This window comes from Falco biarmicus, chromosome 7 (assembly GCF_023638135.1).
Source record: "Falco biarmicus isolate bFalBia1 chromosome 7, bFalBia1.pri, whole genome shotgun sequence".
NCBI classification, from domain to species: Eukaryota; Metazoa; Chordata; class Aves; order Falconiformes; family Falconidae; genus Falco; species Falco biarmicus.
Window position 1 is genome coordinate 59,220,830 of NC_079294.1, and position 22,670 is coordinate 59,243,499.

Consider the following 22,670-nt stretch of genomic DNA (forward strand, 5'->3'; position numbering starts at 1 on the left):
GCATGTCTTAAAGAGTAATTGTGGAGAGTTTTTCAAGTCCTGCTGCTGCCATGCTGCAGGGGTAAGTTTCCAGCTCTGTATTTTGTTGTTCTCTTTGCCACTCTTACTTCGTCCGTCTCTGAGAAAGGTTAAGGATGCAAGTCTGTGGTTTTGAAAGTCTATCTTGAGTGAGTCTTCCCTCATTAGCCTGAACTGATCTGCTGCTGCTGGAGTAGGCTGGCAAAGACTAAAAGCTTGTCCTTCTAGCTTTGATGACCAAAGAAACCTGACCTACCGATGGAGTTGCTTGTTTCTTTTACTGATCTTTCTTTTGCTTTCTCTTACTGGATCCAGGCAGGCCACAATGTGATATAGGGTGTTAGGGCATCAGGAGCCAGTTTAGGAGTCTGACAGGTCTTGAGGCTGGGGGTCACTCTTGGGCTGGGCCAGAGGCTGGCTAGTTAAGAGATGGGATCCAATACCCTTGGGAAGCAGAGGGACAACAGGCAGCAAGGCCTGTAGGGTGCAAGAACTGGATATAACACTCCACCTAAGTGGGATCAGTTTTCTAGCAGAAGGACCAGTTCTCATCTTTGGTTTAGAAAATCACAAACTGAAAGGATTGCATCTAAATGAATGTAAGTTAGCTTAAAAATACTTGGGAAGAGAGAAGGGAAAATTCTCCAAGAGGGGAACAGCTAATTCTATGGTCACAGCTGGCTGGATGGCACTGTGTATCCAGATAGATAATCCTGCTTGAGAAGCACAGGATAATTACAGGGGAGTGGGTGGGGACGACAGTGCTTTGTTCCTCCCTTCCCCACAAATTTTTTGGCTGACTTGAGGCGAGGCCAGGCGGTGGGAGCTGTTGGAGGCTGCTTTGGCAGCTCACAGAGCGCTCCTCCCTCCGGCTGAGTTCTGGGGGTGGCCCTGCTGGAGCAGCTGGGTGTTTGTGCACCATCCTGTGGGTGCTGATCCCCCAGGCTGTGCAGGGCTCCCCGGCTCAGGGTCTGGAAAGACGAGGCTTAGGTGGTGGTCTTCTCTAGGTAGTGAGGACTTAGCCACTTGGGAAGAGAGGACTGGGAGGGAGAGGAAAACCTGTGAGACTAGGATAGTGGTAAGGGCTCTGTAATGTGCTCTGGCCCCAGATCAGTCCAAGGATCTGTACCCACAGTGTCTAGAGAGATCAGCAATGCTGTGGGTGTCAGTCTCAGCTGCCCCCAGATCCAGTCTGCTCCTTTGGGGCAGAGGAGACTCAGAGAAACCGTGCTCTCACCCCTTTTCCCTGCTTATGCCTTGCTCCACTGAAGTCAGGCTTCCTCTAAGCCTGCTGTAAGCCAGCAGCAGCAGAAGCCCCATGCCCAGCCACTACAGTTGGGTGGCAGAGAGATCGGCTCACCTTCGCTCTGCATCTGCTGTGCAAGCAGATGTTGCTCTTGGTTGACTTGGGGAGAGCCTACAGAAAACAAAGTAGAGAAGGTATAACGCTGGAGGATGCTTGAGAAGTGTTGGACAGATGGACAGTTGTGAAACCAGAAAAAATGGGGGGCTTTTGTGGGAGATTTGAGGGGGCTGACTGAGCTTTTGGGAGATCATAGAGGTGAGAATTGGTTTGGGGCTGGGTGAAGGCTTTGATCTGGTGGAGGGAAATGGCAAGAGAAAGCAGATGACAGAAGGGGTACTTAGGAGGAAACAAAAGGATCTGAGGAAAAGGTAGGAAGAAGCAAGGGAGACAAATCTTTAGGATGGAATGGGGCTAGGAAAGACACTTCCACATTGTGGGACAGCAAAGAGGGTAATCAAAGTGGAAAGAAGGTACAGTGGAGATGGGTGTTACATTTTTCTCCCAGAAATAGTGTCTGTCCTGCTGATCACTGAGCAGCAGTGAGTATGATGTGTAAACTACAGCTGCAAAAGCCATTTTGACACCAGTTATGACAATGAAGCTTGTACGTACATGAAGTATCTGAGCTTTAGACTTGAATATCTTTGGTGCTAGAGTTGAAAAAGTTGCTGACTTAAGACTGTCTTGAAGGCCCTGATTTCCAAGCGGTACAGACAGTCGTCTGTGTTCTGCAATTGCAATTACGCAACAGCAGCAAGCAGCCAGCCTGCCAGACCTTCAGAGCAGCACTTCTGTCAATTGCGTTGGGGTTTTTCAGGACATCAGGAAAACGATGCAGAAAACAAACCCACTGTACTTCTCTACATTCCAGGGGCTGGAGATGATCTGCTTCATGGAAAATTTTAGACTTGTCTCATGTCACCTGAAAATGCCCAGTTCCAGGATACCTGTCACTTACACACAGACAAGCAGATGTACTGTACTGTGTCCTGCTCGGGGTGTGTAATGCTGATGCTAACCTGTGGCTAAGGCAGATTGTGGCCCCTCTTTTCTCTTCTAGAATACCTTGGGTCTGGAGAGACGAGCTCTGTCACAGCTTTCATGTGTCAGTAGTTAGCAGTGTCGAGTCCCTTCAGCTGTTTGTGTGCTGGCACATTTTCCACAGTTCCACCTTTCCCTCCCCACCGCCCCCTCCGCTGGCCTAAGGACCAGCAGGATTGCCTAACTTTTCAGAAGGCCAAAAGACACAGTTGGAACATACAGCTGACTTGGGGGGAGAAGCAATTAAAACCGCACAGAGTAATCTCATCTCCAGATTGCTGCCTTGTGCAGGACTGCAGGCACGCTTGCAGTGCCATTGCTGAACAAGCATTTTTTCAAAGCACACTGATATTTGTTGTTCATGCAGGTCTTAGTCCGTCATTTCTTCTGCATTATCCTGCCTGTCAGTGTCTTGGACATCTGAAATATTATCAGAATTCGATTTTGGCAGCAAACTTTTTCTCCCGGCCTTCATATGCATTTTTGTGTAACTGGACAGGAGTGAATTGTCCCAGTGTTCGTGCAAAAACTCGTATAATGTGCAATGGGAAATGGTCAAGGGTTGTGTGAAATGGGTGCACACTGCTGATACATCAAGAGGAAGTGCTTTTGCTTATAGAAATCTGGGGGGAGATAGCAGACTTGGGGGGGCTAGTTGCAGAGATCTGGGAGTCAGTGTGTTTGTTCAGTCTTCTGTCAAAAAATGCACGATCTAATGTAATTTGTCCATGAGATGGATGGGGAAGTGACTGAATACTGTAATTTTAAATCCTGTTAAAATGTTAAGCTTATGTATTTGTTCTCTAAATATTTTGATCTTCGACAGCACCCGCTTGCCTAGAGACCAAGCCAAACAATCATTCCAAGCTCTTTCCTAGCCTTCTTTCTTATTCTGTAGTCCTGAATGAAATTCAACCTTATTCTCCATAAATAACCTTTCTCATTCCCCAGCTGTCTCCTACAGCTAGTTCTCCTCTGACCTCTCACTTACTGACTGTGTACTGACCTTGCGCTTCCCCCACAGCTCTAATCTGCCAGTGTCTACACTCCTGTTCTTCCTCTGCTCTATTGCATTATTTCATTTCTTTTTTAATAAGGCCCACCATTTCCTGAGCTGCACTTCAGCAAATAAGCTTGAACAAGCCCCTTTATCCACAGAGCTCATATAGTGTAGTGACAAATAACTACCATTGGCAGTGATTTTGACATTTTCACCACCTCTCTCTGATTCTAGGCTGTAAGTAAATCTATACTTTCAACTGTATTTTTCTATTGGCGATAAAAACCAGCACCACTGTTTTCAAATCTAAGAGAAAGAAGCCAATGCCTTGTTCCTTGTTCAAATAGAAATGTTTCTCTTTAGTTGGATTTTCATCAGTATAGCAACAACTCCAGTGATTTCTCAACGGCTTTTATTAAACTACTAAGGGATTATTCAGGCGTTTTATGCACACCTCATCCTCCCATTAAAGGCAGTGTGAGTTCTCATCTGAAAAATTTGCAAATAGAGGGGTTTTTTTGTTTGTTTGAAGTTAAGCTGTAGATTGAAACAATCAGAAACAATCTGCCTAGGGTTAGTTGTGGAAAAACTTTGGGAAAAGCAGCATTCCCCCCTACCTGCATCAGTATTTGTCTGTCAGAACTGAAGAATTGGTTGAATGGGAATTTGCCTCCAAAATAGAAAGCAGAGATGTGTTTAATATTGGTATTTTTTGAAATGACACCATGAAATGCGTGTTTCATCTTTGTGTAGCTGCAAATCAAACCCATTTGCTTTACAAAGTAGAAGGCTTAACTCTAGGTGTCAGCACTGCAAGCTGAATGTGGAGCTCTGAAAAGGAAATTTTGCTGTCTCTGACTCCTCCAGTGTCACCAGAAATAAAGTGCAATAGCAGTTTTGCTGACAGATCCATTAAGGCTGAAGAAAAGGAGAGCCCACACTTGTGGTTAATGGCACATGTAGGAATTCCAGCATTCTTTTCTTATACAGCCTCTTTCTAGCTGCACTTAAGTGTGTTTCTATTAATGGGATCTAGTAAATAATGTTTAACATAAAGGAGAGAATGAGGACAAGATGCCCACTGTTTAAAGCAGGTATGTTAACGCTTTCCCTTCATTTGTTGTTAAGTGCTTATCTTTAGTGGGCATCCAAAGTGATGAGAGCGCACAGGAAGCCAGCATGTTTTTCTGGTTCTAACAGGCTATATAGATCAGCTAAATTAATGAGGTGGATGAAGTTTATGTGACTACTGTTGGTTATACTTGAAATTGCACAGTAGCAGAGACATTGGGGAAGGAAAGACTCGATTTTCCAGCCCTTAATGCTAGCAATTATGCGAAGTAAATAAAAGCATTTTGACGGTGCACATACTGTAGTTATCTTGGAAAGCCACGTTTCTCAAGAGCACTGAATTTTTGGCTTTGCATCTCCTAACCTTGTGCTCTCATCTGCATCAAGTGATGCTGTTACACACATGAATGAAGAGCTTCTTTTTGCCATTCTTGCTGTCAATAGTCATCACTTATGTGCAAATTTTGCTTTTAATTATGCCCTGATCGCATTTGTTATGTAGTTAAGGTACTGCTCAAAGGCTGACTGTTCTGAATGCACAGAAGTGCTCCTGCTGAATTGGCTTCTTCTGAAACACTTTGATTTCTGACAGGGGAGCACAAAAGCATTCATCATACAAATTTGGAGTAATTTATGTAGTTTCCTCCTGTGGAACATCATTTTCCCCTCCTCAGGTGCTGGAGCTTATTGACAAAAGTGAAGTCTCTGCTATTTGGTTTTCACCACGCTCCTAAATGTAAAGTTTGATCAGGCCTTCCATAATCTGCCGTTGCCTCTGAGCTGTTGCTCAGCCAGTGAAAACAGGCTGTACCTCAGAGAGGAACCTTGGAGAGTCAGTGAGAGTAAAGTTTGGCAGAGCTATAAATGACATGGTGAAAAAAAAAAAAAAAAGGCAGGCACACGTGGAACACTGATAGGGCTCTTACAAGCCATCAGGTTGTAAGGTCTGCACTGTGAGTGTGGTCTGTGGTAGAGTAAGGTGCTGTACATCTGTCGTTGGACCCCAGCGGCACTTGAGCAGGTTCTTCTGCAGCACCCTTTGTCTGCAGCAGGAACTGGCCTGGCACTGGGCACAGCATGGCCAAACCACCTTAGATGCTCTGGTTTGTCTCTTAAAGTATGTGCAGACATCTAGTCTCAAACACATCTATACCACAAGGAAATATAGCTACTTCCATATGATACAGAAACGAAAAAAAGTTTATTTTATGTACGTATTCCAGAATAAGCCTGTATGCAGTTCATTTTCCATGCCCTAGGGTCTGGCTCCACCTATGGCACCTTCCCTTTTCAGTCTTTCCACCCAAAAATACTTTCAATGAAATTGGCACGACCGGAGTTGAAAGGGAAGATGAGTGGAAGCAACAGCCAAGCCCGGACTGTGGCTGGCTCCTGGTCCCTGAGGAGCGGAGCCCCGTGCCCTCCCAGGGAAGCGGCTGGCCGGCTTGCCTAGGCCGAGCTCCCGGCCCCGCGCTGCCTCAGGAACGCTACAGGTGGATTTTGTTGAGTTTTGTTGTGGGTTTGTTTAACCACAGAGTAAGCAGCCCGCTGGGCACGGAGCGGCCGGCACCGCGGCCGGCACCACGCACGGCACCGGCACCACCGGCACCGCCGCCACAGCGCCTCGCCTCAGCGCCGCGCCTCGCCTCAGCCCTGGCGCGCGCGGCCCGCCAGCGGCTCGTGCTGGCGCTCCCGCCCCTCCCGCCGCAGCGGCCGGGCGCACGCGGAGCGGCGGTTTAAACTTCGCTCGCTCGGGCGGAGCCGCGGCGCGGCATTGGCCCTCGGCGGCTCATTTGCATTGACGCAGCGCGGGCCGGAGGTCAGCGCCGCCGGGTGCTTTTATTGGCTCCGCCGCTGTCAAGCGCCGGGGCCGCGCGGACGGGGGGCAGCGCGGGCGCGGGGGGGTGGGGGGTGGCGGGGGGCGGCCGCGGCGGGGCGGGGGGCGGTGGCGCGGGGGGCGGTGGCGCGGGGGGGGCGCGCGGGCGGCCGTGGGGCGGGGCGGCCGTTGGGCGGGCAGGCGGGCGGGGCGGCGGAGGGGCCGCCGCCGCTGCTGAGGAACATCAATAATAACAAGGTGAGCGCAGAGCGAGGGAAGGCGGCTGCGAGGAGAGAGGCATTTCCCTTGCTGCAAGGGATGCAGACACCACGGCCCTGGGAATTAGAGCTCTCACCGCTGCAACCCTTTCCGCCGGGATGGGACGCTAGGATCGTTTTCTTTCTACTTCTCGCTCTTTTTAATTTTTCATCCTTTTTTTTTTTCTTAAATTTTAAATTTTTTTCCCCTCGCCGTTTCGCATCATTTCTCTGACCAGAAAATCCCCCCCAACATGGAGGCCCTTTGATGCCTCTGCCAGCGGAGCCGGCTGCTCCCGCGGCTCTGGGAAGCCCTCCGGGCCGTGCCCCGGTTCTCCGAGGGCCGCCCCGGGCGCTGAGAGGGGCTACCCGCCGCCCGGCCCGCTCCTGCCCCGCGGCGCTGCGCCGGGAGCCCGCGCCCCGCCGGGCGGGATGCCGCTGCGGCGGCCGGGGAGCCCCGCTGCCGCCTGACGGGGGGCGCTTCCTTCCGACGGCGGGACCCTGCATGTCACCCCCGCGGCGGCCGCCCGTCCGCGACGGAGGCGGTGCGGGACATGCCCAGCGCGGCGTGAGGGGCGCAGCCGGCTCCTGGGGGCGGCGGGGCGATTTCCCATTATTATTGTTATTTTTTTAATTATTTATTTTGGCCCCAAAGCACACCCCCGGCACAGCGCGGCGCCGAGCGGGACCGCGAGGAGTAAGCGCCGCTTGGCGGGGAGCGCGGAAGACCGAGGTGGGGAGCGGCCCCGCCGGCCCCGGGTTAATCGGTAACGCTGTGCAAACCCAGGTGGAAAATGCGCCCTGCTCCGGACTAGGAGGGAGGAGATGGTGCAGTGCCCCCGGCCGCTCTGAGCGCCGAGCCGAGAAGACGCTGGGGTGTGTGTGCGTGTGGTTTGGGGCTTGGGGTTTTTTGGGGGTTGGGGTTTTTTTATTTTTGCTTTTTTTTTTTTCCCCGGCCCTCCTTTTTCTTTCCTTTTTATTTTTTTTTTCTTCCTGCTTTTCCCCAGAAGGAAAGAAAACCCTGTCAAGATTCTCAGATGGCTTAGAAAAATTAATAATAATCTGTGAAAATACGAAGTCGACCGGTTCTTGATTTCCCCCCTTCCCTCCCCTCCAGCTCCCCAGCCCACTGCTGTGATTGAGATAAAAGGACCCGTTTCCTGGAGGACGAGGAGAACAGACACGTTTCTGGTGGTGTAGAAGGGACCGATGGCAATGCTTCAGAGTGTAGCGGAGACGCAGGAAAGAGGTTCAACCTGTTAAAAAAATTAAGCAGGGGGAAAATACCAACGGGAAGGAAAGATACATATATATATATATATACACACACATATATATATATATACACACAATTTAGAAGTATTCCCCAGGTGGCCACAAAGCATGGGCTGTGTTCCAAGCACCAACCTCTCTGACAGCAGAGTGATCTGTCACAGTAGCAATGAGTCTGAGGAGTGCAATTCCCCTCACCAGACCAACACAACCATGTCTCAACAGCAGCAAGGCAACCCCGTCCCAGGATTATTCATTAAATGCTACAACACATCCACTTATGAGGTGAGGACTAATTCCTCTAAGAAAGACAAGAGGGAGAACAGCCAGAGCATGGAGGCAGAGGCCCAGACCAGCAGATCCAGTGTTAAGGTAAAAAGGGTGCTAAACATAAGCACTGTTTCTCTCAGAACACGATTTGGCTGTAGCGGTTTAACCCGAGGAGTTTCCCTGCCGAAGCGATACGTTGTGGGGGAGCTTTTCCTGGCTTGAGCTGTTACTTTCGTTTATAAGCTAATAAGTCTTGTGAAACAACTTTATAGATGTTCCCCAGCCTCTTTCTTCGTTCCACAAAATGAGCTTTCCTAAAAGGAGTTGTGCAGTTGTCCCCTCAGTCCTGAAGAGTCTGGGGTGTGGGTCTTCCCTATGAACGCAGAGGGCCCCTCTGTCCATCCGTGGGGGGACCCTGAGGTGCATGAGAGCTGCACTGCCGCCGACTCCTCTGTTTGACATGTTTGTACTAGGTTGTCCAGTGTTGCTGTTTGTGCTTGTGCTGTGTGGAATCGGAGGCAAATCGCAGTCTGAAGCGATCTGCTAGCTGGGCTGATCAATTTGCATACCTCTTCCATTCACAAAGTTGAGAGGGACGGCTGTTTTTGCTCTGGGTACTGATTTACAACTTTTTGACCTTGTCTGTTGCTGCAAATAAGGTATTTTTTGGAGGTTTTTTGCATGTCTGTTAGTGTGCATACTTTTGTGTAGGGGTGCAACAGAAGGCTGTATGAAGTCGACAGATATACTGAAAAAAATTGTGATTTGTGATTTTTTATTTTTGTAAAGTGGGAGAGTTAGTGATGTGGGGTGCTTGCTTGTCTGTTTACTTTCTATTGATGGCCTGTTTGTTTATGGGTTGTGCTTTAGTTACTAATGCTATAGGTTTTGATTGCTCTATATCTTGCTTTTTCGGAGGAACTGTCTCTATTTTGTAAAAATAAGTAATTGCAAATATATATAAAAACAAATCAAATTGTAGTAGCCCTGGGGATATTATATAACATGGCTGATCTGCTCTGGGTTACCGTGATAAGAGCTGAGATACATATGCCATAAATATAAAATACAAGCTTGCGTTGCAAGCAAGAACTAGCTAAATGTCAAGTGTTTTGCAGAATTGCAGAAACTCTAATGAGTTGTAGCTTTCTTAGGATTTTTACATGCTCATTAAGATGGCTTCTAGAGTATTGACCTGGAATAATTTTCTTCAGTTATGTGGGTGATTTTTTTTAGTTGTTTACCTCCAGATTTAGTAATCTCAGTTCATAGGAGTTTAAAAAGTGTCTAGAAAATGAGAAGACACTTTGCAAGTATTGAGTTGGAGGAGGAATTAACAATACCTAAGAACATGTAGATGAATGGTGTTAGACTAAGCTGAATTTTTGTGTTAATAACACTGTACAGGAAACTGAATGTTACAGCCCTGTTCCATAAGTATGTCTATCGTATGTGTATATTTAACATTGTAACCACAGTAAAGATACTTAAGTTGTCATCAGAATCCTGATAGTTGTTTCTGAATTTTTAATAGTCATTATAATTGCACATCACAAAATCTAAACCAAAAATATTCTTAAAATTTATATTCTTAGAGTTTGTCTTCTGTGTGGTTGCTTATGGGGGGGGGAGGGGAGGGAAACAATTCCTGAAGCATGCATGGGAAGCTGTGTTAATTTTGTTAAGTTTTATTGCCTAAGAACTTTGTAAAAATTCTTGTTACTAGGTTTGGATAATTCAGCCAGATGCTGTGCGGTTGATGTTGGTTCATATGCATACTGTAATCTCATTGGCAGCCATTCTGATTTTTATCACTCAGTCATACTTTCTGCCCTTGTCATCACTCTAAGCACATTGCTGTGAAACGATGGGGTTTGAGAAGTGAGAATGGAATTCTGTTTGTGATCAGCTGAATACAAAATCTGTTGGACATTACCACATCTGCATGATTTTCATGTGCAAAATCCTATAATACTCTTTAGAGCTATAAAGCAGCATGGTGTTTCATTCTCTGCTTTTAACATTAGTGTGTATAGTATGATCAGATTTACAGTTCTTAGTGCGCTAGACAACTGCGTTGTCTCAGAGGTTGTGCTGGAGAGAGGGATATGCTGTCCTGTCACTGGAGAGCAAAGATTTTCACAGTACAGTGAAGTTGTTTGGAAAGAAACAAAGTGTGGGAACGTTGAAGATATTGGATAGGACCCTGAAATTCCTGAAGCCAAAAGGAGTATTGGGCAGGATGTTGTGCTGTTCTGGAGTTAAAAGGAATTTTGATTTGAGAAAGAACTGTAAGAATTAAGGTGCTACTAGGAACTACTGCTGTTCTTCAGAGGGTGTAGTACATGCTTTATGGCCCCTGGGATACCCTCACACAAACACAAGATGCTACAAACTTTTTGTCCTTTGGCCAACGGTAGTGTCATCAGAATTTGTGTGAATAGCCAGTAACCTGCCTGAATGGTATTTCGACATGGTTTCAGGGCACTTTTATTGAAATTTACATTTACAGTCTTTTGTTGTATATGCACAGATTAAAGCCAAGAGAGTCCTGCGTTAGGGCTAAGAACAAAACTTGTCCCGGGTGTAAATCTCATATTTTCACTTTGGTTGACATTAGCATTATGTTTATTAAAAATATGCATAATAGGTGGTGCAATAGATTTTATTCAATGTTTGTTAGCTGTAGTGCACATTTTTTCAGTTCAGAAAGTGTCATAAAAATAACCCATGCTAACTGTAAAATGGCATTATATATATATTGCTAATTAGCCCCCAGAATTACTCTGGCTTTATGTTTATGGTTTATTATATCTTTCTTCTGGTCAAATAGCAGAGGATCATTATCTGGATGTGTGGTGTGAACATATTATGTTTTATGATTTGCATCAATTTACAAACTGTAGCTAAAAAAGTTACCTGTTCATTCCTAATATGGAGAGCCCTAAGTTTATTGATAGAAAATCAATTAACAAAGCAGAGCAGTCCTGAAAATGTGTACATGCAGAGATAAATGTCATATATGTGGTATATATGAGTTTTGGTGATAGTATGTGAGAAATGAAGGAGCTCTTTTAATAAATTATATTTGGTCATGGCACCTGTATCTCCATCCTTAATTAGTATTTTCATATGTGGCTTTCATTTGAAGATTTATGAGCATCTTGGAATAAGTGCCATATCTAAAAGTAAATCAGCCATAAAAACTCTTCCCCTAATTTTCAGTATATTGACTCCACAGCTTAAACTCTACTTTTCCCAGTAAAAGGTGAACAAGACTTAAATGCAGTTGTAAAAACAGTGACTGGGGTTTGATTGTCCAGGGCTACATTACAAATATCAAATGACGCTTACCCAGTACTGGTGCAAAGGAGAGTTTTCCTGATTTTATTTTTTTTTTTTTTTGTAGCTCTAAAAATCTCAAGGAAGTGGACTCAAAATCGTGATAGTCTTTTCCATATATATTAGTCATGATTTTATTTTTCAGACATTTGCGTTGTACAGTAAAGGGGCTTGGCTTCACAGAAACCTGCTTAAACACCTTTAGAATAATACCTCTGTTTAATCTGTAGAATAAGTGGAGTAAATGCTGGAATGGTATAAGGACTGCATGGGTATTTATTTAAAATTGGCTTGGGTATTCATAAGCATGTGCTGTCCCAACATCACATGTCTGTGTGTGTGTGTCACTCTTCTACAGTGCATTAATAAACACTGTAGCACATACATTGCGCGTTTATTTTGCTCTGTCATTCTTTTACATATGTGAGATTTCCTTCCTCTTCTCTTGTATAACTCTCCCTGTCGGGTGTACTTAACACAGAAATATGTGCGTTTGGGTGCAAGAGGATCAGAAAGTAAATCCAAACTTCTTTATTTTAAAATAAAAGTAGTCCTAAGGCAGCAGGGCTAAATGTGAAAGAGCCTTTTGATTTATCAGCTGATACGGCACAGCCAGTTTAAATCCATAGCCCTCCAGCCCCTTAGTTTTCTTCATTCAAACCGTGTGAAACTGCCTGAGAATTTTGCAGTCACTGCAAACCAATGGTTGCATAATTCTGCATATAGGAGGCTGTGTGCTATATTGTACCTGCAGTGCTGAATTGGATCTTGTTTCAGCATTTAACAGCATGTTATTTAGTCCGTTAAACTGTATGCTCTTTTCCTGCCTGTCTGGTAATTCCTTTCCGTTGGAACACACGAGCTCTCCCTCCCTTTGAAACTCCCACATGTACTGTCCACTGAGGCCATCCACCCTCTCTGGATTCCTCCCTGTTGTCACTGAAACTGTCCTCAATCATTTCCCCAACAAACCTCCCATCACCGTTTCCCTCCCACTTCCACTGACGTCAGCTCTCCTGTACAGAGATTCTTGCTCCCACTGAGAGGATCCTTCCCATGCTGAGAGACACAAACTTTTCCCAATCTTTATGGCTCCAGACTTTCAGGCTGCTTTTTATGCTGTTGGTGCAAGGCATGAACCCTTTTCTCCAGGGGATGGGAGTCCAAATTTTAAATGGCATGAAGTGAACTGGTGTAGTGACATTTGAACTGGGTTCATATTCAAGTCTACTACTTATTTTTACCTTTTAATTTCCTGTTTGTAATGTAAACTGGAAGAAAACCGAAGCTGTAAATCGCAGCGTATAGATTGCTGCACTACTAAGATAGCATAAGCTGTGCTTTCAGTTTTTAAAGCATTGTTATTGGTACCTCTCCTCATCAAGCAAACCAACGCATGCAAAATGTGTCATTGTATTTGAGGGCAATTCCTTGTGTGACTGACATGAGCAAGGGTAGACCCTGAAATTTTTGGAGTACTTACTATTGGTAAAAATTTGACCAAAACTTTCAGCTGTGAATTCATCTGACAGACACAAAACACAACTTCTCTCTGCCCTTTGCATTGTTCTTCGCTGCACCTGATCTGAGCTTGTTGTGTGTCTCTTCCCTGGTCATTTTAGGTAGTTAATTTCTATGCTTTTCCTCTTCTGCCACCTGATTGTGTCGATAGAGGAAGTACTAAACCCAAGCCTTTACTTCTGCAGTTACAGGTATTTATTTTACTGTGTTGTGCCCTTTGCATTCTTAATTGTATATGGGTCAGATTAAAGTGTAAGTACATCCACAATGAGAAATTTTCTAGTTTGTAGAATGTACTTAAGCCAGGCAGAATGGGAGGTGGTATACTTATTAGTTCTCCCGCCCTTTCTACCATTCCCAGTATTATATGTGATGTGAAGTTCCAGTGCAAGGTACCGGTGTTGCCTTGCTATTTAAGGTGCCAGCAATTCAGATTTTGCATCCAAAACGCTACATCTAAATATAAATTAAAGATAAGAAATGGTGAAATAGTTACACTCACTTGCAGATACTTCTTGTTCAATGAATTTTAGACTAGGAGATGCTTACAGTCTATGTGAATATGAAGAATGTCTCATTAAGAAAGCTGCTCATAATTCATTTGAAACTTAGAAAAAAATGCTGTTTGGAAACTATTTTACTTTCCATATTACGTACTTTAATTTCTGTTCCTCATGTCCAAGTAAATGTCTGTGTCAAGAAAATGAAAGGTATTTGAATGAGAATTGTTTTTAACAGGCATTGAAATTGTTATATCCAACAGTTGCCACTACCAACAGTGATAAATTGCTGTTTTATTTTAGTTATTACATGAACATTTGTTCGCCCCTCTTGGCTCTCACCTTGAGAAGGGCTTCCAGAATTGGATTTCTAAAGCAATAGTAACAATCCACTGAAAATATTCCTCTTCTTGAGCCTTTGGAATGCCAACTGACTTTCAAATGAGTCCTCAAAGAAGAAATAAATATCTAGAGAGATGGACAGCTAAAGCTTTTACCTAGATCTCATCAAAAAGTGGAAGAAACCTAAAGCAAATATGGTAATGAGCAGACTGGTCCCAGGGTGAAATTGCTTCAGTACAAGCTTTACTTCAGTTGTCATTTTATCAGGGGACCACAGAAGCACCTGCACACTTTGGAGAACAATTTAGCATTGTGTTCTATTTTGGTGATGTGTATGGATATAATATGCCTGCATTGTAAACTGCTTTACCAGCCATGGATGGAATTAAAATACTGTTCGCCATGTTTCCGAAACCGCACAGAGAGCATGATTTCATGTCCACAGCACAGTTTTCCATCTGAATTGCAGTGTTCCATATGTCAGGCCTATTCATTTAGTGGAGGTTCGCTAGGAATTTGCTTGGCCCTGTGACATTCTATGCATTGCTATCCGTCCATTAGGTAAAATAATCAGGTATCTTAATTTAACCATAATTTAAATTGGCACAGGATGACAAGATGCAAATTGAACAGCTTTAATGTGCACAACATACTGAATAGTTTTATTGGCCAGAGTCAGATTTTTAGGTTTTTGAAGGCAATCAGGGAAGTGATGTTCTTAAAGCCCTCTGCTTTTCTAAAAGATTTCGGCATCCAGCCCCTTTTAGATTGTTTCTTGAAATCCCCGTTAAGGCCAAAATGTAATAAATGATGTTGGTACACATGCTGCGAAATGAAATAGTGGAGTCTGTAATTTGTGCATTCTTCCAGACCATCCCCTTTCACTATGGGTTGAACTGTTGGCCTCAAATCAAACTCCCAGGCCCTTTTCTCCTCTTCCCAGTGAAGTCTGTAAGTCTGTCACTCTCCATAAAGTTACAAGCTTAGCTTTCTGTAAACCAGCTTCCACATGTATGGCTTTGTTTCAGGAGAAAGGAGGAGAGCGAGAACCTACTTTTTGACATGGAAATTCGTTGGCATGAATTAGGTTATATCTCTTTCCAGTGTGGTTGGCAAGGTAATTTGGGATGGTTTTTGATAGCGTTTTACATGTTTAAAGGTAGTCTGCATACATATGTAGAGACCTGATATCCTTGCAAAGCAGAAGAATGTGGGTTAAAAAAGGAATATGCAAAATTTAAAAGCAGTTTTGGGAATAAAAATACTGTTGCTAATGAAAAACACTCTGATTCCTGTATGAGGGATTCAAATTAGGATTCCCACCTTTCCTTGGAGCAGGAGGAAATACAGCTTTTGATTCTGCTACTTTATGATGTTATAGCCAATTCTTGAACACTAGATCCCTAGAAATTAGGATAACATACTTTTATTTGTACAAAGACAATCTCCTTTTTGGCTAGGTAGGTCTTTCATTCCAAAGTGTGAATTAAATAGATACTGTTTCAAGGATTATTTTTTTTAATATCAGGATAGAAATTAATCTGTTTGTTAAATAGTATTTGTAACAGATATAAGTTGTGTCTGTTTCTTTGTTGGAGATGAGAATTCACTCTTTTTGCAAAATGGGAGTTATTTTGCATGTTAATTTGAAATTTGCACAGGAAACTTCAAACATTTTATATGCTTGGGAAGATCAAACCTTTTCAAGTAAGAGGTATTTTTCTGTGTAAGTTAAACATTTTACATAGTGACATGAACAGATTTCTGATTGTTAAGGGAAAAATGGTAACCTTGAAATCTTTTAATTGTTTTTCGGATTTCCCAGTTTCCTAAGTAAATCCATACAAAGAAAACACAGAATCACTGGGCAAATATGAAAGAATGACATCCTCTACTTCCCATTGTTTTTAACTTCGAGTTAGCAATGACCTTTAGCTCCCCACTGGGATGTGGTGGAAACTTTGAGGCCCCATCTTGTCACTAAAAGACAACTTAATTTTAAAGTTACACATTTACCATTGCTTTCTGTCTTTCATTTTGAGGTTCTGTTAGCTCTAATAAAATTTAATCAGACAAATAACCTCAGTAAGCAAGCAAATTAAACCATCTTTATAAGGATCTTGTTTGAAAAAACTATGCAGATGTTTAATTAAAGCACAACAAAAGAACCTCTATCTGCATTGAATACAGTCTTCCTGTATTTAGGAGTACCTACTCTCCGTTGTCAGATAGATGACACAAATTCATACTGAATTATCAGGATTGGGTCTCTTCAGACACTGAAATGTAGAACTATTTTACAACAGTGGTTTTAATTCCAAGTTTTTAAATGGACAAACGTTATCTGTGTGATAGATAGGTAAAGATCAGTGTTCAGCTGAGATGACTGAGTTTGCAGATGTGTATTTCTTTTTTTTGAAATACTGCCTGCTGTTTCTTTCAATTTGTAAGGTTTTAGGGTTTTTTTGTTTTGTTGTGGGGTTTCTTGTATGTGTGGTTTTTGGTGTCTTCCCCCCCCCCCCCCCAAAAAAAAAAAAAAAAGTGAGAAATTCCACAAATGGTTGAGTACAACCACACCAACTAATTTGGTAACTTGAAGCAGAAGTGACTTGCCTTGCACACTACTGTAGTTTTAACTGCCTGGTGAAATTGCACTTGTCCATGAGCTGTAACTCAGCGACAAATATCTCAGCATAGGATACGTTTCAGAAGGCAAGTCTACAAGTACTGGAATCCAGAGCTCTGCCACACACTGAAGTGTGGACAGCACTGGGATTTCTGGCAAGGTATCTCCATTTTATTTTTTAAAACAAAGCAAATCATTAATTTTAAATACTGAAGAGGTTTATCGGTGGGCCAAATTCTGACTAAAATGACAGTCCTTCAATCCCTTTAAAATCTGTGGGCTCACGGGGGTGTACCTGAGGCAGAACTTGGACTGCTGCGTTTACCTCTCACTGTGGTAGAAAATAGCTCCCTGTTGGAGAGGTGATTTGAAAATAAAAAATAGTGGCAATAATATTTGTATTAAGGGCTAAGTTATTTTCTGTCGTTCCAGAAAGACACCAGTATAGCTCCAGTGAGCAAGTTTCCAGCTGTACTGAAACTGGTGGCAAAGTTCTTAAAGTTTTCAGAACAGCCAGAATTTGATCTCTGGTCTGTAAGCAAAACTTACCTTATCTGCACTTCAGAGAAGCCAGGTATCAGCCCTTATGGCTGGGTCCCACATTTTATGATTGCTTAATCCATAGCTAATGCAGAAAACTACCAATAATTGATATTATTAATTGTCTAATGGTGGGAGTAATGGGATAGAAAATTGATTTATTTTTCTTTTTCTGAGCGTCATACGGCAGTGAGGGCTGTTCTCAGGCAGTAGCTGCATAGAGAATATAAATGGCTGTGGCTTCAGGTCGTAAATTAAATCTGCCCATCTGTTGCTGTTCTTGAGAGTAGTGACTCTCAAAACTTAAAATTTCTAGGCATTCAAAAGGACTTTTTTTCTACATATTCATACTTGTGTAGTTCTCCACTTTAATCTGAAGTGTGTTGGGATGTGTTCTGTTACCTGGTGCTTTGTGGTTGCAGATGACCATTCTGTAAGTAATCATGCAGAGTGTGGCCAAGGCTAGAGATACTGAACTGAGATCAGAAGAACCAGGCTGCCACTGGTTAGTGTGTGGCTTTTTGTCCAGCTCGCTGTGTGTTTCTACTTGAATGCTTCATCCTGGTTATGTATCATGCAGGATCGGGGCCATTATATTACCTGGAACATAAGACTTGCACTCAGGTCAAACTGTCCACGTAATGCAGCGCTTTGTCTCTTAACAGCACTCGGCAGAGTGTGCTTTGGAGAGAGATGCAAGGAATCTATTTAAAGGTACAAAAATGAGAAGAGTTTTTCATGTTCCTCTTCTGGGTTTAGTCTGGATATACTGATTTACTTCTCATTTTTCAGAATTTTTGCATGAAATATGATAATGATATTTTAGTTTTATCTCCTTAAAACTTGGTTGCTAAGTTGACAAATGCAATAAAAAAACTGTACTCCTGAGTGGAATTTGTGAATGGAGGATTTATTTCCAAACCAGTGTTAGCACATACTTAGTGCTGAAACACCACCAGTGTGGATCATTTATGTTATTTTTTTCCTGCAAATACTGTTGCAGGCACAAAGAACAACTGATGAAAGTGTATAGAAGAAAGGAAGGTGGATGAATTGTAACTAAATATGGGTATGCATTTTGAAGAGGACTTCAAGACTAGAGAAGCTAGTGCTTTTTTTTGTACATAAGGCAGAGTGTCCTGCAGATGAAAAAAAGCTGAGGATAATGTTGGTATTTTAGAGGAACAAAACATTTTAAAGCCACGCAAAGAGGGTTTTGCAAACACAAACAGCTTTTGTTTTGTTAACAACTGCACTGAGGGAAAATGTCCTGTGAACTCAGGCACTGCTTCATGCTTCCATTGATTCTGTTGTAACTTTTAATTTCATATTTGATTTCTTTTTGCCTTTGCCATGGAAGTGATCTGCTTTCTGCAGAATTTCAGTTGAAAGGGCTGTTCTGCTTATACTGTTAGTTATGTTATCGTGTGTCCTCAGTTCTGCCTTGTTCCTTGCTATTTAATGCTATGGAGCTGAGATCTGTCATGAGAACAGTCAGGTCAAATTCAGTGGTAGTGCTGTCAGTCGCAGCCCCTAAGTCTAGTGGTGATACTTTTCCCCTCAGTGAATAAAATTTAACCTTCTAAATTATGGAATATTTTACTTTGGGGCAGCTGCTTACTTTTCAGGAAGGCATCATGTTTTCTGAAATATGTTGCAAGTTACAGCTCTCTAAAACGAGTATGTTGGAGCAGTAGCTAGTTGGGAACCTAGTTTCCTCCAAAAAGCACTTGCACAGCCTTTTCGCAGTGCCCTGCCTCTGGCAGTGGTACAGAGCAGCAAGAACCAGCTTCTCTGGGATAAGCGAGATGTAGCTTTTATGATCCTTGGTAATAATAATAAAAACTCATTAAACTGGTCAGTGAGGAAGCTGATCTATCCCTCTCACCCCTGGCTTTGCCCTTCTCACCAAAGATGACAGTATTTGCCCCTCAAGGACAGGTAGTAGTGTCAGCCTGCTGTCTTGGTAGCAAATATTAAAAAAATAGAATTTTGGTAGATGTTCTTTACTGTTGGTTCCTAAAACTAAATATTGATATATTAGCTTGTGATATTTTACTGAAGAACACATTCTTCTGTCACTGTTGATATGTTATAATGTTTGGAAGGTTGTTTTTCTTTTTTTTTTTCATCAGTGCAAAGCCTCAGAGTGGGAGCGGGGCAGAGGGAGCAAGCCCTGTTAGTGGTTGGCGGGAGGTATGGGAAGTCTAACGGCTTCTCTGATCCTCAGGCTTAGCCCTAGTCACACTGTGACCATGGGAAAGTTGCCAGACACCAAATTTTCAAAGGAGCATGACTGAAGTTCACATTTTCTAAAAAGCTAAGCTCTCTTGTGAATTGCTTACAGTGAGATTCATAGCTGGACTGTCAAAAAAGTGAGCTGAAATTACCATCTCTTATTTTGCCAGTTAAACTAAAAAGAACTTCTTTTTGGAGGTTACATAGTTCTGAAGTTTTCTCCTAACTTTATCTTGGCTGTTCTGATTGCTAAGAGTTCTTACAAGGCTCTCTTGTGCTCTTTGGGCAATATAAACACTCTTCTGCTAATATAAACCTGCTAAGGTTGTGGGACACTGTTCATGGGGTAAGTTTTGCTTTGTGTGGTCACCTTGCTGTGCTGGTATACAAAGTCTTAAGTGAACTAAAGAATTTTAAGGTCTGTGGAAGTGGAATACACCTGATGCAGGTTCAGGGGATGGCAGTCCTTTCCTCTGTTTGTTCTGTGAGCCTTTGAGCTGTGCTAGGAAATGCAGGCTGTGGATGTTAGGACGTAACTGTGATGTTCAGCTCTTTATATTGTGGACAGGAGTTCTGTGGGTTAGGAGTTGCCTCCCTGATACTTTGCACTGCTTAGTCATTGCCTCCTAAATTTAATCATGTGGTCAAGAGCAGAGGCTAGTGTAGAACGTAAGTGGGGGATCCAGTGCTTGACTCTGAGGTCACTATGGGGAACGGTTTTGCTTGTAGGCTGCAGGAGTCTGTTACTACGCAGGGATCTTTACTTAGTTATGGAAAGACTGATTTGTCCTAAAAGGTTGAGAAACCTCATCGTCATCAGTTGGAGCGAGGACACTCCCTCCCTCAGTCAGTTATTTCTTGAAGAGTGTGTTTGGCAAGGAGGCTGTGTGGTCTCTTGCCCTTTCTCCACGGATGACCTGCAAAGAAGAACTATCATCCCCCCTCAGGAAACCTCATACTTTTGGTCAGTGGCCCCTTACATTTTTTCCCCAGCTGACTGGCATTCCAGCTGACTGGTCAGAGAAGTACCCAGTTGCATCCACTTGTTAGGATTCGCTGTGCCAGTGCTATTCTGGTTCAGGATAAAGGTACCAAGGGAGCGTGTTCTGCTGAGCGTGTCTGAAAGCAGAGCGGTGCTTCCCTGGCTGCGGCCAATCACTTCGACTACACATTTCCTCTTACCCCTGTAACATTAAATACACATGTGAAATATTAACCTGGGAATCTTCAAATGCTTGACTACTGTTAGTTTTATGCCACTTCGTAAGAAATACAAGGACCTGTAAAGTACATAATTTTGGGGTTTTTTTTCTGGGTATTTTTTCCCCTCCATTTTGCAGAGAGGTGGGTGCAGGTGGAGGGCTTGGCATTTTTTTTCATCATCTTTCCCAACACTGGGAGGCCCCAAGCCAGCAGGTAGGATTTCTAGGAGATCCTCCTAAAGGAGGGGTCTCCACAGCCTGTTCTAAAATAGTTCAATGATTTTTAAGGTAAACCAACAAAACCTTTCATGTAGAGGGAAAAGCGTGACAGAGGATTGCCAGGGTGAAGGGATTATGGCTAACAGCACTCCATCTCTGCTGTTGCCGGGTGCTGCCAGAGGTCTTCATGTCCTTAAGAGTCTTAAGTTAGGTTTGGGAAACCTCAGCTTCTGTACTGAGGAACGAACTGAGGCCAGTGGTAATGGTCTGTTTAAATGCAAGTTCTTAAACCTGGATTCATTGATTGCTATAAATCAGTTTGATTACTACAGATATTTTTGTTGTAGAACGGACATGAGCCGACTGTCCAGAGGAATACGTACATACAGGATGTTTGCCAATTAGCTTGCAGTTAATTTAAATAGAATACAAACACCTCACTTGGTATACCCTAAGGCCTTATTTTTTTAATTTAGCTTGAAGAGGGTCTTTAACATGTGCTAACCTGGTTAAGGTACAGGAAAACGGTTGTACGTGTTGAAGTGCTTTGTTCAAAGACATGAACAACCGGGATGGAAATATATTTAGGGAGTGTAGAGCAGCTTGGTCTTCCTGATGGTCTCTGAAGTTGTCTGACTTCATCTCAGTAGCACAAACCTCTCAGATCATGGATGCCATGTCAATGCACCTTCTGGAGAACTCTGTACTGTGTGCTGAGAGCTTGGACCTTCACATGAAGGTTTCTTCAAGAGGCTCTCCTTCCTCTCTCCAAGTCATACATATGTTTCTAGAGGTCAAGAAATTATCTATCTCAAGAAATTATCACTGACTGTTCTCAAGTGCTTATGCTTCTTAACTCTCTAAAAATAGAAAAAAATATGAAGGTCCCCATTATGCTGGCACTGCCAGGGAGCTTTCTTTAAACACTTTGTAAACTAGCACTCTCTCTTACTACATGAGTTCTTAATTTCTTGATTCAGAAAAGATACAGCACTTTTCTACAGTGCATAGCTGGGCACTTCAGAGCCTGCTTCTTTGCACAAAATTCTTGAAAGATGACTGTTAACTAAACATGGCTTAATTAAGTTGACAATTTCACAGCTACTTTGAACAGCTCATTAACTGCAGAATACAGCTTCTTTGCAGCCAGAGCTCCACAATACATCATACAGTGAACCTGCTGACAAGAGGGTACAACTTCCAACGCATGCTTCAAAAGATCAGATTTATTACTGCAGTCCTGCTTCTTCTAAAACCAGTTAAGGCTTCCTTTAACAGATACTGAAAATACTTTGATTTGTAGTTCAGTCCTACGTAGCGCTGCAGATACAACTTTGCATGTTAAAGCCAATGCTGTTTTACATACACTGCCAAGCTGATAGCGGTGTTGGGGTGAGGACAAGTGGCTGTGGCTGAGTTGCATGGGTTGCAGCTCCTGGTTGCAACTGAAGTTCTACAGTATTTTTTTCACTCGTTTTTAAACAATCATACATATGCAATTCCTTGTCACTCAGCTCACTTAAAAAATAGAGAATAGTTCATTGTTATCTATTTCTTTAGAAATTAAATGATCTGTTTTATTTTTATGCTTTGTCCTTCCCCCCTTTCTCCCCTTATAGTAAAGAAAACTTAGTCTGAGAGCTGTAAAAGTACCCGCTGAAGGCAATGGAGGCTGAGCTTGCTGACAGCAGTATAGCTAGCTGGGTTTCTTCAACTTGGCCTCAGAGAGAGAGCAAATACCCTTTCAAAGATTTTGCAGACTTCCGCTGCCCGTGATCCTGAAAATCCCATCATATGTTACAGAAACAAGTGTCTAGAGTCTTAGGTGATGAGACATCCTCCTCTCATCTCGAATGTTAATATTGCAATGATCTGTTCTTTACATTTGTGATTTCTTACTGACATGGCTGGGGTAAAGCCCTGCTCTAATTGCAGCAATACAGATACTACTGTGCTTGTGGCAGCATAGTTTATGCCATTTGAGAGTACAAATACAATGGTATATCTTCTTCCACAATAGAAAGTTTTCCTGTATTTCTTGACTTGTGGAATTATACTTAGGACACATTCCTAATTTAGGCAAAGACTT

General features: G+C 43.1%; 1 protein-coding gene across 7 annotated transcripts in view; it reads left to right on the plus strand.

Moving 5' to 3' along the window:
* Positions 1-22,670, plus strand: part of PDE8A (phosphodiesterase 8A) — a 157,288-nt gene that overhangs the window by 21,959 nt on the left and 112,659 nt on the right. The window contains exons 1-2 of one of the 7 annotated variants that reach the window (XM_056345096.1): positions 6,494-6,510; positions 7,627-8,153. The exons of 2 other annotated variants lie outside the window; for them this stretch is intronic. In XM_056345096.1, the coding sequence (XP_056201071.1) occupies positions 7,893-8,153 (261 nt within the window). In that variant the 5' untranslated portion in view covers positions 6,494-6,510; positions 7,627-7,892. 4 more of the 7 variants (XM_056345095.1, XM_056345098.1, XM_056345094.1 and 1 more) reach the window with 4 other exon arrangements.